Here is a 19,670-nt window from a genome sequence, read left to right on the forward strand (position 1 = left end):
TATATATAAGGTAGCGTAAACAATTAACGTAACAAGTGAAATTATGTATAGTTCATATCATTAGCTACAATCCGTAAAAGCTTCAAGTTTCTACATTGAAAAAAACAAGATAATTTAAGCAGTTTCCATTAACATCGTTTTTTTTTATTTAAACAATTAATAAACATAATTTTTTTATTGACTATTCGTGTATTGTTCCCGCGAATGCATGCGTATGTCTGCAAATTTTCATTCATTTGCATTGAAGAAAAGTCAGTCAAATTAACGTCTAAAGATTTGATGCAAACTATTGAAGTAAAGAAAAGCGTTTAATAATCGTATCTAATTAACCATTACTTCATTTATAAATTTTATGAGAAGTTGATAGGATTTACCACTTTTTTAAACAGATACTCATCCTCGATACCATACCTTACCACTGGTACTTAACTTACAACGTCAAATCTAAAAGTAGAAATCCCTGCTTCATCACGTGAAACTGAGTTATGGGATAATTTTTCATATAAGAAAGAGCGAAATAAATGATGAATTGAAGCTTAAGAACAAAAATTGCTAAGCTTTACCTGTTGTTCCAGTGTGTTCGTTGTTATCTGGCTTTACTTTGGACAGGAAGGACCAAGTGAGCACCAATCAGAAAATCCAAACGGTTAGCGACAAATAGGAAACAGAACTTATATCATGATTAACATACTTTTTACATAGTTATGGTATAATTGTATGTATTTTACATGTTTCTAGATGCTGGTAGGTAGATATATGTATTGTATATGGTCTTATAAGAGTGCTTCTTCTTGTGATTTTTTATTTTTTCAGTCAAAAGCAGGTCAAGGGATTTTTATTTTTAAACAAATTTATAACTTTCTAAATTTTGAAATTTCCAACGTTAACTAAATTTTTATTCCGATATATTATGATATAATCAATTTTCAATATAGGTCCGCATTTGGTACAGACTAAAATAAAAACAAAATATTCACTACACATCGATCATCACTGCCTAGTGTGAATCAATAAAAAAACCCTCTGTTGGATGGAGTTCCAGGGTAAAGAGTAAATAATGTTGAAAATTTAATTAAATTGTAAATATCAATTCAATACATCTATTTAATTTATATTTTTTTGATATTTTAATTATCGGAAATGGGCCAATCCTTTAGCAAATTCGAAAAACAAACATGTTTTTTTGGAAATGAACCTAAACTGAAAAATATTTATTATAGAGAAAAATCAAAGCTTCCTATAACCCACATAATGTAATCAGTGGATACCAAGATTTTATTTTTCCGGTTCCGTTTTAATTCATGTTATGACATTGTTCTATTAGCATAGGATTACTCCATTCTCAAGACAGATTAAATATATATTTAATCCGTTTTAATAGTGTTTCCCATCCAAGTTTTACATCCTCTATCTCTATCACCATGTTGTCTTCTCCAGGCACTTTTATTATTTCTCAGTTTTCTTAACTATCCCTGATTTCTTCTTGGGTTATATCTAGCTCTAATTATCCTTTTTCGCTGATGATGCTGAATGTCTGATATATTTCTTGATCACGTGTATATACAGAGAGGTTCTAAATTATGGAATAAATTAATTTTTTGTTGAATAGGCCACTTTGGAGAAGAATTACGAGACAGGTCGAGTTTTATTTTTGATGTAAGATACATTTGAATAAAATGTATTTTGAGTTAAATAAATTATATACATTCTCCTTTTTGTGTCAATTAATTTAATTCAAAAATTATTTTTTGGTCACTCTGTATAAATAATGATGCTAATGTTTATATTACTGAATATATAATTGAATGACCTTTCAAATGAGCTACCACACGATCCCTATTTCCATTTAAAAAAATCATCGATAACGTCATCATGCCCAAATGAATGACGTCACTATTATATACTTCAAAAAATTATAAGTTAGAAAAAAAAATCGACCTGTCTCGGGATTTTTCTCCAAAGTGGCCGATTCTCGAAAAAATGAATCTATTCCATAATTTTGAACCTCTCTATACATAAACTTACGTGCATAGAAATCGGCCCACTTAAAAATTTGGTCATATTTGATGTCTCATATTTCCTAAACCTGGTGGCCGATTTAAGTGATTTTTTAACATGTTATAGCTTGATCCTTTAACAATACCACTGTAATAGTATTGTTGCAAAACAAATAAATTTTCATTGTATACCGGGTGTACCAATCAAACTGTGTTTTTTTCTCAAAGTTCGCATCACCCTGTGGAATATTCTAGCATTTATAAAATGCTGAAATTAAAACCCATTTATAGCCTCAGGTTTTCTTAACATTCTGTTTTTTAATTCATTCATTTAAGTTAGATAATAAAAAAGTTAGGTACTTTAACAACTAGACATGTTCTTCATCAATACACGGTGTGTCTAAATAAGTGTGACAAACTTTAAGAGGTAATTCTGCATGAAAAAATAATGACAGTCAGGGGCGTCATTTGGGCGTCCAGGGGGGGGCATTTGCCCCCCCCCCCTGGCCCTAAAAATGACTAAAATTTACAAAAAATACATCAATATTCATCATAACATCATATATAATGTATTGTATATATAGTGCTTGCCCCCCCCAAACAAAATTTCAAATGACGCTCCTGATGACAGTGGGCTTTATAAACGTATGTCCGCCAATGTTTCGTTTCCGAGGTACGGGATGTTGAATGTTTTCTTACAAACTGACGATTTATTTATTGCTTTAAAACCAGTTGAGATATGCCAATGAAATTTGGTGGGATTTAAGACGTAGTTATTGCACATTTTTTGACATAAAATTAAGAATTTAATATTTACCATTTGCGCGCGTACGTGTGCTATGACCAATCATATTACCCGTATGCACGCTAATAGTGAATATAAAATTCTTAATTTTATGTAAAAAATCCGCAATAACTATCTCTTAGAACCTACCAAATTTCATTTGCATATCTCAACTGGTTTTAAAGCAATAAATAAATCGTCAGTTTTTAAGAAAAAATTCAACATACGTTTGTAAAGCCAACTGTCATTATATTTTCATGCAGAATTACCCCTTAAAGTTTGTCGCACTTATTTAAAAACACCGTGTATCGATGAAGAACATGTCTAGTTGTTAAAGTACCTAACTTTTTCATTATTCAACATAAACGAATGAATCAAAAAACAGAATGTTAAGAAAACCTGAGGCTATAGTTTGGTTTTAACATAAGTATTTTATAAATGCTAGAATATTCCACAGCGTGATGCGAACTTTGAGAAAAAAACACAGCTTGATTGGTACACCCGGTATACAATGAAGATTTACCTGTTTTGCAACAATAATATTACAATGGTATTGCTTAAGAATCAGGCTATAACATGTTCAAAAAATCACTTAAATCGGCCAACAGGTTTAGGAAATATGAGACATCAAAAATGACCAAATTTTTAAGTGGGCCGATTTCTGTGCACGTAAATTTATTATGTCGATGAGTGTAAATGTTTCTGTTATTTTCAGGAGTATTTCTCTATTTGTTGTTGGCAATCATCGGTTGTCTTTTAGTTTAAAAATTTCTCTTTCTGTTTGTCAGCTTTCTCCGCATCCCTTCATATCTTTATTCTCTTCTATAACTTTCTTACGTCTTTCCTCATTTCTTTATCAGACCCAGTGACAACTGAAATGACAATTATTACTTTATTCGTATACGAGCATCGAAATTCGAATGGTTGGGACTCATTCGAGTCGCCGTATACGAAAAAATTCGTACATGCAGTATTCAAAAGTACAAAAAATTGGATTTCGAGCGAATTTCTTCAAATTTCATAAATATGCGAATTATGCTCGAATGAAGTCGATTATTTCATTCAAAGGAGATTCTGACCAATAGAAAGTAAAATACAAATTACAGCGATAATTTTTGATAATATCCCGTCGTCAAGCATTACGTAAGATTCCCTTCGTTACTACGCAAAAATGAACATTCAGTAACATTAATGACAATAATTAATGTTTTACAACTTGTCACAGAGAACACCAAGAAACAGTTTTAGCAAATATTCTGGTGAAGGCGAAGATATCAATAAAATATTAGTTAAAATGATTTAAAAAGACAGTTTTATTCATGAAATAATTTCAGCGAATTACTCTCGATCTCTAAAATTATTATCGACTTGTTGCCCTCGTGACATTTTTGACATAATTTCACTCCCCTTCGGGCCGTGAAATTAAAACTGTCAAAGTGTCACTGTCGTGCAATTACTACTAAAAATACGACCCTAGGTCCGGTCGTCATTTTGACTCAAAACAGATTGTGACTCGGAGTGAATTTTGTTTCTAAAACCCAACTGAAATATTTATTATAGACTTTTTGTACAAAAATTTACCGATCATTGATTATGGATGTCGTTTTCGGTCCAAATTAGATATAAATAAAAGTACTACATGAGTAAATACCGTTTGAAGCGTGAAAAAGTTCCACCACTCTGTAGTTAATCAAATAGTCTATCAAAAACCAACAGTAAATATACAAAGTTGCGCCGGTCTCTTCTTTGATGTAAACGAACGAAAAGAGAGAAAGGGAATCGAGTATTAAAAGAAAAGCGACCAAACACTTCGTCCTCGGTTTTATCCCCAACACTAACTGTATTAATAAAACTTTGATGTTATGATGGAAAAACTTTGCCGGCAAGGAAAATCTATTGGAAAACTTCATGAAAGTTATAAAAAGTTTCCAACTGAGAAGGAAACTAATTTTAACGGGCGTCAAAAGTTCTGGAACTTTCTTCGGACAACTTCTGCGGAGAGATGAATATTAAAGAATTGTGAAGTTAGTAAATATAGGGCTTTTCAACAAGTAATTCTAACTTTAGGATAACAATGAATCAATCTGGTATAATGTAGCTCTCAAAAACTTCAATTACTTTAGCATAAAAGAAATTTAATTTTATTTCTGTCCTAACTTTTTAAGAAGTTTTCTACACTTGTTATGTAAATTTTAAGAGTAAACTTCTGTTTTAAGTGTTTTAAATTTCTCGTAAACTATTCTTCCTTTAAATAATTTTGCTGCATCTACTTGAGTGGCTTTACTCTGATTTCTGTATACCTAAGTACTACAGAAATAATTATAATTATTAGTAAATTAGTAAATCTTTTCAGAAAGAAATTGAGTATGACTATCAGATTGATGGTCGTCGCATGTTATGTTTGGTCGTAACTACTATATGAGGTAGAAGCCTGGACTTCGAAAGTCCAATCCGTAAAAAAATTGGAGGAATTCGAAACGTGGCTTTAAAGGCGTATTCTGAAAATTCCGTGGACTGCAAGAGTCTCAAACAAAAGTAGGACAAATTGGACATGGCAGAAAGCGTATGAACACAATTAAAATAAGAAAAACATCGAAAAACAAAAAACAGAAAACATCTGGGCCACATACTTAGAAACAATAAATACTGTCTACTACACGCTATCATGCAAGGAAGAATAGAGGAAAGAAAAGCCTTGGGAAGAAAGAAGAAATCTTGGTTGAGGAATATCAAAGATTGGACGTACCTCAGTGTTAAACAGATATTTCACGTTGCAAAATATAGGAAAGCCTTTGAAGAAGTGACGGCTAACCTTCATTAGAAGACAGCGCAATAAGAAGAGGAAAAGGGGCTTTTCAATAAGTAATTCTAACTTTAGAATAACAATGAATCAATCTGGTATAATGTAGCTCTCAAAAACTACAATTACTTAGCATAGAAGAACTTTAATCTTGATAAAAGGCATTATATTTAATTTCGATTCAGAGATCATTACCATCTTTCTATGGACCATTTCGAACTCTTTTGTTCTCATCAGGAAAGCAACTGTTGCAATTGATGCTCTGCATCATTACAGTTGCTTTCCTGATGAGAACAAAAGAGTTCGAAATGGTCCATAGAAAGATGGTAATGATCTCTGAATCGAAATTAAATATAATGCCTTTTATCTACCCACGGTTTTACTCACGTATCGAGTACTAGGAAGCAGATTTGTTGATCTTTACCTCGGTGAATTGATATGTTGTAGAGTGCAACTATGTAGACTCCCCATGTCTATACATTCATCACCCTTTTCCTCGCAATTTTTAGAAGGATGGGAATAGGTGGGAATAAGAGAGAATCTGTTTCCGAACTAAGAAATCCAAAGATGGGTTTTCTTTCCAATCTTTTGGGTTTCGACATTTTGTGAACTTTAATCTTATTTATGTCCTAACTTTTCAACAAGTAGTATTCTTCACTTGTTATGTAAATTTTAGAAGTAAACTTCTGTTTTAAGTGTTTTAAATTTCTTATCTATTTTTTCTTTAAATACTTCTGCTACATCTACTTGAGTAGCTTTACTCTGATTACTGTTTACATAACCACCAAAGAAATAATTATAAAATCAAACTAAATACATTTATTTCTATAAATAATATACAAGGTGGGCCAAAGAAAACAGTCCACCTCGATATTGGCAGTAGTTATTAGAATAAAGGAAATGCCGAAACAGGCAATTTTTTGGCATATATTTCATAGTAGTGACGTCATCCATCTCAGCATGATGACGTAATCTCTATTCAGTAATATAAACATTAATATCATTATTTATACAGGGTGACCACAAAAAATAATTTTTGAATTAAATATTAAATTAATTGACGCAAAAAGAAGAATGTCTGTAATTTATTTAACCCAAAATACATTATACTGCAGTCAGATAATATAAAAAAAATGTTTGTTCCACAAATAAACATTTCTTTTCATTTAAATTAAATCACAAACAGCCTGCCACCTACCTCTTGTCAGTTTGAACATTTAATTTAAGCGAAAAGCAATGTTTATTTGCTAAATAAACATTTTTTTATTTCCCGCCAGCGATAGAATGTATTTTGAGTTAAATAACTTACATACATTCTTCTTTTTGCGTCAATTAATTTAATTCAAAAATTATTTTTTTGGCCACCCTGTATAAATAACGATAGTAATGTTTATATTACTGAATAGAGAATTGAACACCCTTTCAAATCAGCTACCACACGACCCCTATTCCCATTTAAAAAATTATCGATTACGTCATCACGCCCAGATGGATGACGCCACTAGAATAAAATATATATCAAAATATGGAAATTTAAAAATAAAAATCGACCTGTTTCGGAATTTCCTTACTGTCAAATATCGAGGTGGACTGTTTTCTTTGGTTCCCACTATGACTATATGATTAAAAAATGACAACATCGCTTAAAATGACCTTATTTTTTCAGTTGTTGAATCTATTATGCGTGGAGAAAAAGTCGGCATAACACCAAGAAGATCTCGCTCATCTGCCTTACTTCACCAGACACCTCAAACTGCCACCCCTGTAAGTACATTATTCAATCTTAATTGTATTTTTTAGTGTATTTGTTGTTAAAGAGCATGTAAAATATACAAAGTTAAAATTTAATTATATTTTTGGAAAGACATTAAGAAGATGGAATATAAAATAACTATAACAAGAATTTATGTTTGTTTAATAATAATAATATTAGACAATTCTTTGATTATTATTAGATAAACGCATGCCAGCTTTATAGATAAAAATATAGGTAAAAACTTCAGTCATTCATAAGAATAATGTTAAACTCTAGAATCTAGAGTCTAGAATGTTTAAAAAATAAGGGTAACAAGTAAAAGTCGTTAATTGTGTGACAAAAAAACTATGGGACCATACTACGTTGCAAGGTAATATTAATTCAGTTTACTAATATAATATTTGTTATAATTATATGTCTGTTGTAAACTCTGACCAAAAAATTTTTTATTAAAGTTCCCTTTTATCCTCCACCTTTTCCCGGAAGGTTGGAGGCGCCCCCCACTAAAGAATTTTAAATAATTGCTTTGATATAAAAATAATTTGTTTATGAAAATAAATCTTAACCTAATATGACACACATGATGATTTCACGGCCTTGTCTTACATATTTTTTTTACAAGAAACTAAATGGTTGGGAAAAGGTATCCGGGACACTAAAACACACACTATACTGTATAGCGGTAAAGATGAAGGAAATAAAGAATTTGGAGTAGCCTTTATCGTAGATAATAATATGAAGCACCTGATAACAGATTTTCAATGCATCAATGAAATAATCTGAAAGCTTAGGATAAAAACGCATTTCTTTAACATAACCCTTATAAATGTACACTGTACCACAAATGAACAGGAAGAAAACACTAAGGTAGCCTTTTATCAAGATCTAGAACGAATCTATGACTCAATACCAAGAAACGACATTAAAATAGTGATATGCGACACAAACGCCAAGATCGGAAAAGAAGAAGAGTACATAGGGGTAATAGGGACACATAGTTTGCATAGAGACACAAATGAGAATGGTCAGTTTCTAATAGATTTCGCAGCTGGAAAGAATATGATTATCAGTTCGACATGCTTCCCACATCGGAACATACATAAGGGCACTTGGATATCACCTGACGGAAACACAATAAATCAAATAGACCATATACTGACTGAAAAAAGAATGGCGACGAGTATATTAGATGTAAAAAGCAGACGTGGCGCAAGCTATGACTCAGACCATCTACTAGTACAGGCACGGTTTAGATGCAAAATCAGTCGACAGGTAAAGGAAAAATATCCAAAACAAGAAAAACTAAACTTAGATAACCTAAAAGTCTCTGAGGTACAAAAAAGATTTGAGAGAACAGTGGATGAAAAATTACTAGAAGAAAACAGAGCAGACTCCACAATAGAAAATCAATGGAACACCATAAGCAGTATCATACTAAACACAGCGAAAGAAGTCCTAGGAACAAAGACACAACGGAGAGAAGAAACATGGTTCGATGAAAAATGCAAACAAGTTATACAGGAAAGAAATGAAGCACATAAGAATTACATACTCAGACGTACTAGAGAGAGAAAACAGAATTTGAGAACAAAAGACGAAGAGCAGATAAACTGTGCAGGCAGAAAAAGAGAAAGTACTAAAACCAACGGATACTAAACATAGAGAGGGAGTTTAAGGAAAACGAAACACGTAGTGCATACCAATTTATCAAACATTTAAGACAGGGATACAAACCGAAGACTAGCCTCTGCAAAAATAAGAAGGGTGAAATCATTAGCGATATGGACGAAATTAAGACAACCTGGATGACATATTTTAAGGAAGTATTAAACAAAGGGGCACAACCATCAGTACAACAACAGAGGCAGCAGCAGGCACGGCAGGAGGTACAACAACAAGAGCTGGGGGAAGATGGAGAAGACATTGAATTACCTAGACCCCCAACGCTAGAAGAGGGCCAAACGGCAATCCACATACAAAAAAGCCATAAAGCACCGGGAATAGATAAAATACCGGCAGAACTACTCAAACAAGAAGGAAGGAATTTGACACAACAGATGTACCAGCTAATACGAGAGATATGGATAAAAGAAAAAATCCCCCAACAATGGAAGAAAAGTATAATCTGCCCTATCCATAAAAAAGGAGACAAACTGTTGTGTCAGAATTATAGAGGCATCTCTTTACTTTGTTCGGGATACAAAATATTCACAAACATCCTTAATCGAAGACTTCAACGTCTCACGGAAAAAATCATCGGGGAATATCAAGCAGGGTTTAGGCAAAATAGATCTACCATTGACCAACTATTTACAGTTAAACAAATACTAGCCAAAGCATGGGAATATGACATGGACGTTTACAATCTCTTTGTAGATTTTAAACAAGCCTATGATTCAATAGATAAAACAATTCTACCTAATATATTGGAAGAATTTGGCATACCATCAAAATTAATACGACTAGTGCAAATGACAATGACAGAAGCAAAAGCACAGGTATGTGTTCAAGGACAGATCACTGATGCGTTTACGATAACGCAAGGACTGAAACAAGGCGACGGACTGGCTCCAACGCTTTTTAATCTTGTTCTTGAATATGTAATTAGACGGTTGACGGTGAGCGGAAATAACATACTTACACACAAATCTACCCAATTAGCAGCATACGCAGATGATATAAACATAATGAGCAGAAGAATGAGTGCAGCGGAAGAAACCTACGTTGAGTTGAAACAGAGTGCAGAAGCAGTAGGGCTAGCAATAAATACAAATAAAACAAAACTACTCATACAAACCAGATCAAATAGACCGGCGCAACAACACTTTATTTACGATATAGAACATGTGAATAGATTCACGTACCTAGGAATGAATCTGGTCGCAAGCAATGAAGAAGAACTGGAAATAAATAGAAGGCTTGTGCTGGCAAATAAAGCCTATTTCGCGATAGGCCACATATTCAAATCGCGAGACGTACACCGGAAAACAAAACTCCAGGTCTATAAAACAATAATCAGGCCCATAGTAAGTTATGGCTGTGAAACTGGGTGGTGACACAGAAATCTGCCAATCCATTAGATGTGTTTGAAAGAAAAATATTACGTAGGATACTGGGCCCAATAAGTGAAAATAACAACTGGCGAATTAGGTATAATAGAGAAATATACGAGCAATATAGCGAACCAACTCTAGCACAATACACTAAACTGCAGAGATTACGGTGGGCAGGGCACGTGGTCTGCATACATGAGAATAGAATCCCCAGAAAATTGCTAAATGCAAGAATGCAGGGGAAAAGACCTGTTGGAAGACATGGGAAGACGAAGTCGATGAGGATGCCAGGAACTTCCTGGGAACGCGTTCATGGAAAAGAACAGCGGTAAATCGAAATGATTGGAGAAGCTTGTTGAAGGAGGCCAAGGCTCGATTTGGGCTGTAGTGCCATTGGATGGATGGATGGTCTTACATATTTAAAACTGAATCATAACAGAACGCATGTCATAACAGCTGTAGGTACTACTATCAACAATACCTCAATAAACGATTATAGTCGGTTTGCTAATCTGAGACAACTGTCTAGTAATTTTAGTAATTATTTTTTTACAAAGTTAGTTACATTTTGACTAGGACTAGACGTGGCTGAAAATTACTATACAAATAAGCACAAGTACTCATAGCCTATATTAAGAGTAAACAAGCGTTAATAACAAAAATCTTATGCCAATCAATAATAATTATTTATTTACACAATAATATAATATATTGATAACAAAAATGAGAAAATTATTTATTAGGTATACACAATAAAAATATTTTGAAGAAATAAATTACAGAAAATTGTATGAGTTTAGTATACACTCCCACTATTTCCAATTATTATTCTTCTTTTTTTAATGAAAGAGTAAGTAAGGTTATTTGAGCTGTTAATAGCGTGAGGTAGGAATTTTTGTAATGTAGGTTTCCTTTCCTATTATGAATCTGTCTAAACCATAGGCGTCACCAGGGTTTTGGGGGTTGTAACCCCCCCTCCCCCCATTTGTATGTACTTTGAGCTCTATACGCTTAACACCATTACTATTCCATACCCCCCAGAGACCATCCAATAGTTGTAACCCCCCCTTAGGATCATCCTGGTTACACCTAGAGCTCCATTTTCCCGGCTTCTTTCGATTTCCCGGGAATCGGGTGTCGGTAATTTGGATTTCCCGGGAATTCCCGGGAATCGGGAAATTTAAAAATAAAAAGAAGAAATTGTTTTTGTTTAATTCCTTATTATTGTTTCAATGCACTTAGTATAAAAACGTAAACAATTTGATTACAAAAATTATTAGAAAAATTCAAAAATTTAAAAGAAAATTCAAAATTATTTTAAACAAAATTTTCAAAATAGGAAAAATTATTTTGTGTTTAATTTGAATGTTTGTTGTTTTTATTATTAAAATGTGTTTTAAGAAATCATAAATTGTTCATTGTTTGATCTTACATGCTGGCTCTTTTTGTGTACCTATGGGCCATTCCACGAACATACGCCTGTTTTGGATTACTTCGACAACGAATATTTTACTGTGCAACATAAGAGGTACGAAAGTAAATGGCGCTAATAATTATTCCAATAAACAACAATGTAATTTGCAATTTACTTTCGTTCTTCTTATTTGGCACAGTAAAATATTCGTTGTCGAAGTAATCCAAAACAGGCGTATGTTCGTGGAATTGGGTTTACTACACTTTTGTACAGTGAGTATTTTTTTAATGTCCGGTCAGCTTATTTGAATTGTCGTACAGCACGAGCTCTTGTTTAATGACCTTTTATAATTCTTCATAAACATAATTTTAATTCAAAATAAACATTTATGTTGTAATTTTGAATGCTTCAAATTAAATCAGATCAGTCGCGTAAATAATAGAAAAATTATGCTGACAGATATGGTACATTCTGATTTAAAATTGGAAGGTTTAAGGCCCATTAATTTATACATATCAGGGCCGTGTCCGTTCCGTGTTAAGACAGGGCCCGGTCTAAAAAAAAACAATATGTACTCTTATGAGCATGTTTATACATTGGCGTTTCCCGGACGGGGCCCGTGCGGGCCCGGTCTGAAATTAATCCCAGCCGATATTTTTGCTGTCGGCACTGGCGATGCACGAAAATGACACGGATCGCAGGGACTTGTATAAACACGATTTTATTGTTTTGTGAACGCGACTGCTGGAAAACAGACAAGCAATAGATATTGTGAGGTGAGATCTTCTATCCAAGCCGAAATATTTTCAACTATCTTTTACACAGAGATATGTAATAACATTTTCCTCTCTTATTCGGCCCGGTACGCACACTGCCACAACCCGGTTGTATGTGAATATCGCAATAAAAATACCCGAACTCGGCACTGACCCGGAACAGACACGGCCCGGTTATGTATAAATGGGCCTTTAAACTATAATTGAAAAATAAGTATTTTATGTGGTATAATTTAAGGGGATAGGCGGAAACTTTCGGCCCTAATGCTGCTTAAATGCATTAATTTTTTTCGAATCCGTAGAAAACTAATAAGTATTTTTGAAAAAAATTTAAACGCAGAATGAAAAATTACATCACTACCGAGGCTAAAAAGTCCCTGAAAACTTCTATAATGTTTAGTCTAAGTTACAGGACTGAAAAAGAAGAGAAAATTGAGTGTGATTTTTAATTTCAAACATCTTATTGAAAAGAAACCTTCTCTTTATTCTAAGGGACTTTTCCCCTCGGTAATGATGTAAACTTTCATTCTTCGTTTAAATTTTTCAAAAATATTTATTAGTTTTTCCAGGATTCGAAAAAAATTAAAATCATGTCCGTAGTGATATTTTCCAAATCGAACATTCGCTATCTTTGTCATACAACGCATTCAGTCGAACAGAATGTAGTGATAAGGCCACTAAATGTTTGACACTGACAGTGACAGTTAAGGCTTCTATACTAGTGAAAATTTTACTACACGTAATTTAATGTTGTTCTGAAGCTATTTCCTTGTGGCATTTTTATGATTAATTATTTATATGGGAAATAAGCCACAATTAAAATGAAAAAAATAATTTTATTAACGTTTCGACGCCCAAATCGGGTGCCGTTGTCAAAATACAAAATATTACTAAAATAAACTAAAGTGTTGTTGCTAAGCAAAAAAAATTCTTCTAATAATTTATTTAATCTCACTCATTTATATTGGCAATTCAGACATATATTATACATTTTAAAGTAGAAGACTTTAAAATGATATTGCCAATATTTATGAGTTGCGTTCCTGGGACGACTTACTGAAAGATAGTTCATTCGATTACATGAAATTAACCCCAACTCAAGAATATCCGTCATAAAAAATTATAGCATGTGATATGTCTTTAAAAAGACAACCAAATGCAACGACAGTAAAATTCTCGCGTTAGAGACCTCATAGTAAATCACAAGGGAAAACCAGGAAAAACCCTGTGATACTATCCCGACATCGTAAGTATTTGGTCTTACATTAATTTACTCTCAAAAAATAATACCAAATTCTGATTTGTAACATGTTTAAATTATAAATATTATTAATAATACTAGATATATAAGTAATACTAAAATATAAAATATGTACTAGCTCGATATTATTGACTTACTAATCTTGGTATTTTCTTTCTATTGACTTCCTCTTTCAGTATGGGTAACCACATCCTACTGCATTCTACCGAGGAATTTGCGACACAATTGGTTTCATTTAGCATAATTAGAGCCGCTTCTTTGATTTTTCTCTTTTTACTATCTGATTCTTTCAGGACTATACTTGAATCTCTCCACTGAACTCTATGTTCATTATCCCATGCGTGTTGACATATTTGAGATCTCTCAAATTCTCTATTTTTAATATAAGATTGATGTTCACTTATTCTAACGTCTAATGGTCTTGATGTCTCACCTAAATAAAATTGTTCGCATTCACAAGGTATTTTATAAATGCAATTTTTTGTTCTTTCTTGATCATTGTTAGGTTTAGTTTTAGATAGAATAGATCTCAATGTGTTTGTTGTTTTGAATGTTGTTGAAATGTTGAATTTATTTCCTATTGTTTTAAGTTTCTCGGATAGTCCTTTTATATATGGTATTGATATTTTCCTCGTATTATTTCTGGTGAATGTTGTAGGATCCCGTTCTAAGTTGTTCTGTTCCATTCGATCCAATCTTGACAATTCCTTATTTATAAACGATAAAGGATAATCATTTTTTAATAAAACAGATGTTAACAATTGTTTTTCTGCTAAAAAGGAATTTTCGTTAGAACAAGTAATTTTGGCTCTATCATATAAGGATTTAATGATTCCCTTTTTAACGTTGATGTTGTGATTTGACTTGTAATTGAGATATCTGTTGGTGTGTGTTGGTTTTCTATACACTTGAGTCTCATATCCAATATCCTTCTTTGAGATCAAAACATCGAGGAAAGGTAGGCTGTTATTGTATTCCTTTTCCATTGTAAATTTTATTGTCTCTTCTTGATCGTTTATAATATTCAGGAATGTATCCAATAATTCTGATCCATGAGGCCATATTGAAAACACATCATCTACATATCTCCACCATACTGTGGGTTTTAAATTTTGTTTAGAAATAGTATTAGTTTCGAAATCCTCCATAAATATATTAGCCAATAATGGAGATAAAGAAGAGCCCATTGCTAGACCAAAATTTTGTTTATAGAATTCATTGTTTAGTTGAAAATAGGTATTATGGGTACATAATGTCAATAACTCCATTATAGCTGATATATTTAGTCTTGTCCTAGTTGCCAATGTATTATCATTCTCTAATTTCGTTTTGATTATGTTTAAAGTTTTATCTAATGGTACATTTGTAAATAAACTGTTTATGTCAAAACTTACTAAAATATTATTTGGATTAAATTCAATACTTGATAATTTGTTTAAAAAATGTTTTGTATTTTTTATAAAAGTGTCATCATTATTAGCAAATGGTTTTAGAATGTTTAATAAGAATTTTGATAGTTCACTACAAGGAGAATTGATGGTACTACAAATGGGTCTAAGTGGTATGTTCGCTTTATGAATTTTCGGCACTCCATAAAAATGTGGTGTCTTACTGTAGTGAGGTGTCATTAATTTTCTTTGATAGTATGTTAGATCATTTTTAAATTTGAATAAAGCTCTATATATTTTGTTTTCCAGTGTCTTCGTTGGATCCTTCGTTAATTTGCTATAAGGTCCATTTGTAATTAGATCTGTAATTTTGTCCTCATATTGTATTTTATTCATTATTACAGTTGCATTGCCTTTATCCGCTGGTAGGATTGTTATGGAGTCATCATTTCTTAAAGTTTTTAAAGCCTTCATTTCCTCTTTGCTGATGTTCTGTTCAATTTGATTAGACTTTTCCAATTCAAGTTTACATAGTACCCTATATTGTTCTTTTTCATATTTCAATTATAGCATGTGATATGTCTTTAAAAAGACAACCAAATGCAACGACAGTAAAATTCTCGCGTTAGAGACCTCATAGTAAATCACAAGGGAAAACCAGGAAAAACCTGTGATACTATCCCGACATCGTAAGTATTTGGTCTTACATTAATTTACTCTCAAAAAATAATACCAAATTCTGACTTGTAACATGTTTAAATTATAAATAATATTAATAATACTAGATATATAAGTAATACTAAAATATAAAATATGTACTAGCTCGATATTATTGACTTACTAATCTTGGTATTTTCTTTCTATTGACTTCCTCTTTCAGTATGGGTAACCACATCCTACTGCATTCTACCGAGGAATTTGCGACACAATTGGTTTCATTTAGCATAATTAGAGCCGCTTCTTTGATTTTTCTCTTTTTACTATCTGATTCTTTCAGGACTATACTTGAATCTCTCCACTGAACTCTATGTTCATTATCCCATGCGTGTTGACATATTTGAGATCTCTCAAATTCTCTATTTTTAATATAAGATTGATGTTCATTTATTCTAACGTCTAATGGTCTTGATGTCTCACCTAAATAAAATTGTTCGCATTCACAAGGTATTTTATAAATGCAATTCTTTGTTCTTTCTTGATCATTGTTAGGTTTAGTTTTAGATAGAATAGATCTCAATGTGTTTGTTGTTTTGAATGTTGTTGAAATGTTGAATTTATTTCCTATTGTTTTAAGTTTCTCGGATAGTCCTTTTATATATGGTATTGATATTTTCCTCGTATTATTTCTGGTGAATGTTGTAGGATCCCGTTCTAAGTTGTTCTGTTCCATTCGATCCAATCTTGACAATTCCTTATTTATAAACGATAAAGGATAATCATTTTTTAATAAAACAGATGTTAACAATTGTTTTTCTGCTAAAAAGGAATTTTCGTTAGAACAAGTAATTTTGGCTCTATCATATAAGGATTTAATGATTCCCTTTTTAACGTTGATGTTGTGATTTGACTTGTAATTGAGATATCTGTTGGTGTGTGTTGGTTTTCTATACACTTGAGTCTCATATCCAATATCCTTCTTTGAGATCAAAACATCGAGGAAAGGTAGGCTGTTATTGTATTCCTTTTCCATTGTAAATTTTATTGTCTCTTCTTGATCGTTTATAATATTCAGGAACGTATCCAACAATTCTGATCTATGAGGCCATATTGAAAACACATCATCTACATATCTCCACCATACTGTGGGTTTTAAATTTTGTTTAAAAATAATGTTAGTTTCGAAATCCTCCATAAATATATTAGCCAATAATGGAGATAAAGAAGAGCCCATTGCTAGACCAAAATTTTGTTTATAGAATTCATTGTTTAGTTGAAAATAGGTATTATGGGTACATAATGTCAATAACTCCATTATAGCTGATATATTTAGTCTTGTCCTAGTTGCCAATGTATTATCATTCTCTAATTTCGTTTTGATTATGTTTAAAGTTTTATCTAATGGTACATTTGTAAATAAACTGTTTATGTCAAAACTTACTAAAATATTATTTGGATTAAATTCAATAGTTGATAATTTGTTTAAAAAATGTTTTGTATTTTTTATAAAAGTGTCATCATTATTAGCAAATGGTTTTAGAATGTTTAATAAGAATTTTGATAGTTCACTACAAGGAGAATTGATGGTACTACAAATGGGTCTAAGTGGTATGTTCGCTTTATGAATTTTCGGCACTCCATAAAAATGTGGTGTCTTACTGTAGTGAGTTGTTGAATGTAAACTTGAATTGGAAAAGTCTAATCAAATTGAACAGAACATCAGCAAAGAGGAAATGAAGGCTTTAAAAACTTTAAGAAATGATGACTCCATAACAATCCTACCAGCGGATAAAGGCAATGCAACTGTAATAATGAATAAAATACAATATGAGGACAAAATTACAGATCTAATTACAAATGGACCTTATAGCAAATTAACGAAGGATCCAACGAAGACACTGGAAAACAAAATATATAGAGCTTTATTCAAATTTAAAAATGATCTAACATACTATCAAAGAAAATTAATGACACCTCACTACAGTAAGACACCACATTTTTATGGAGTGCCGAAAATTCATAAAGCGAACATACCACTTAGACCCATTTGTAGTACCATCAATTCTCCTTGTAGTGAACTATCAAAATTCTTATTAAACATTCTAAAACCATTTGCTAATAATGATGACACTTTTATAAAAAATACAAAACATTTTTTAAACAAATTATCAAGTATTGAATTTAATCCAAATAATATTTTAGTAAGTTTTGACATAAACAGTTTATTTACAAATGTACCATTAGATAAAACTTTAAACATAATCAAAACGAAATTAGAGAATGATAATACATTGGCAACTAGGACAAGACTAAATATATCAGCTATAATGGAGTTATTGACATTATGTACCCATAATACCTATTTTCAACTAAACAATGAATTCTATAAACAAAATTTTGGTCTAGCAATGGGCTCTTCTTTATCTCCATTATTGGCTAATATATTTATGGAGGATTTCGAAACTAATACTATTTCTAAACAAAATTTAAAACCCACAGTATGGTGGAGATATGTAGATGATGTGTTTTCAATATGGCCTCATGGATCAGAATTATTGGATACATTCCTGAATATTATAAACGATCAAGAAGAGACAATAAAATTTACAATGGAAAAGGAATACAATAACAGCCTACCTTTCCTCGATGTTTTGATCTCAAAGAAGGATATTGGATATGAGACTCAAGTGTATAGAAAACCAACACACACCAACAGATATCTCAATTACAAGTCAAATCACAACATCAACGTTAAAAAGGGAATCATTAAATCCTTATATGATAGAGCCAAAATTACTTGTTCTAACGAAAATTCCTTTTTAGCAGAAAAACAATTGTTAACATCTGTTTTATTAAAAAATGATTATCCTTTATCGTTTATAAATAAGGAATTGTCAAGATTGGATCGAATGGAACAGAACAACTTAGAACGGGATCCTACAACATTCACCAGAAATAATACGAGGAAAATATCAATACCATATATAAAAGGACTATCCGAGAAACTTAAAACAATAGGAAATAAATTCAACATTTCAACAACATTCAAAACAACAAACACATTGAGATCTATTCTATCTAAAACTAAACCTAACAATGATCAAGAAAGAACAAAAAATTGCATTTATAAAATACCTTGTGAATGCGAACAATTTTATTTAGGTGAGACATCAAGACCATTAGACGTTAGAATAAGTGAACATCAATCTTATATTAAAAATAGAGAATTTGAGAGATCTCAAATATGTCAACACGCATGGGATAATGAACATAGAGTTCAGTGGAGAGATTCAAGTATAGTCCTGAAAGAATCAGATAGTAAAAAGAGAAAAATCAAAGAAGCGGCTCTAATTATGCTAAATGAAACCAATTGTGTCGCAAATTCCTCGGTAGAATGCAGTAGGATGTGGTTACCCATACTGAAAGAGGAAGTCAATAGAAAGAAAATACCAAGATTAGTAAGTCAATAATATCGAGCTAGTACATATTTTATATTTTAGTATTACTTATATATCTAGTATTATTAATAATATTTATAATTTAAACATGTTACAAATCAGAATTTGGTATTATTTTTTGAGAGTAAATTAATGTAAGACCAAATACTTACGATGTCGGGATAGTATCACAGGGTTTTTCCTGGTTTTCCCTTGTGATTTACTATGAGGTCTCTAACGCGAGAATTTTACTGTCGTTGCATTTGGTTGTCTTTTTAAAGACATATCACATGCTATAATTTTTTATGACGGATATTCTTGAGTTGGGGTTAATTTCATGTAATCGA

General features: G+C 31.9%; 1 protein-coding gene across 1 annotated transcript in view; it reads left to right on the forward strand.

The window, feature by feature from the left end:
- LOC114337621 (probable JmjC domain-containing histone demethylation protein 2C) overlaps positions 1–19,670 on the forward strand; it is a 1,249,253-nt gene that overhangs the window by 685,967 nt on the left and 543,616 nt on the right. The window contains exon 6 of the mRNA XM_050650161.1: positions 7,248–7,345. Within this exon, the coding sequence (XP_050506118.1) occupies positions 7,248–7,345 (98 nt within the window). The remainder of the gene's footprint in view (positions 1–7,247; positions 7,346–19,670) is intronic.

The sequence above is a fragment of the Diabrotica virgifera genome, chromosome 5 (genome assembly GCF_917563875.1).
Source record: "Diabrotica virgifera virgifera chromosome 5, PGI_DIABVI_V3a".
In the NCBI taxonomy this organism is placed as follows: domain Eukaryota; kingdom Metazoa; phylum Arthropoda; class Insecta; order Coleoptera; family Chrysomelidae; genus Diabrotica; species Diabrotica virgifera.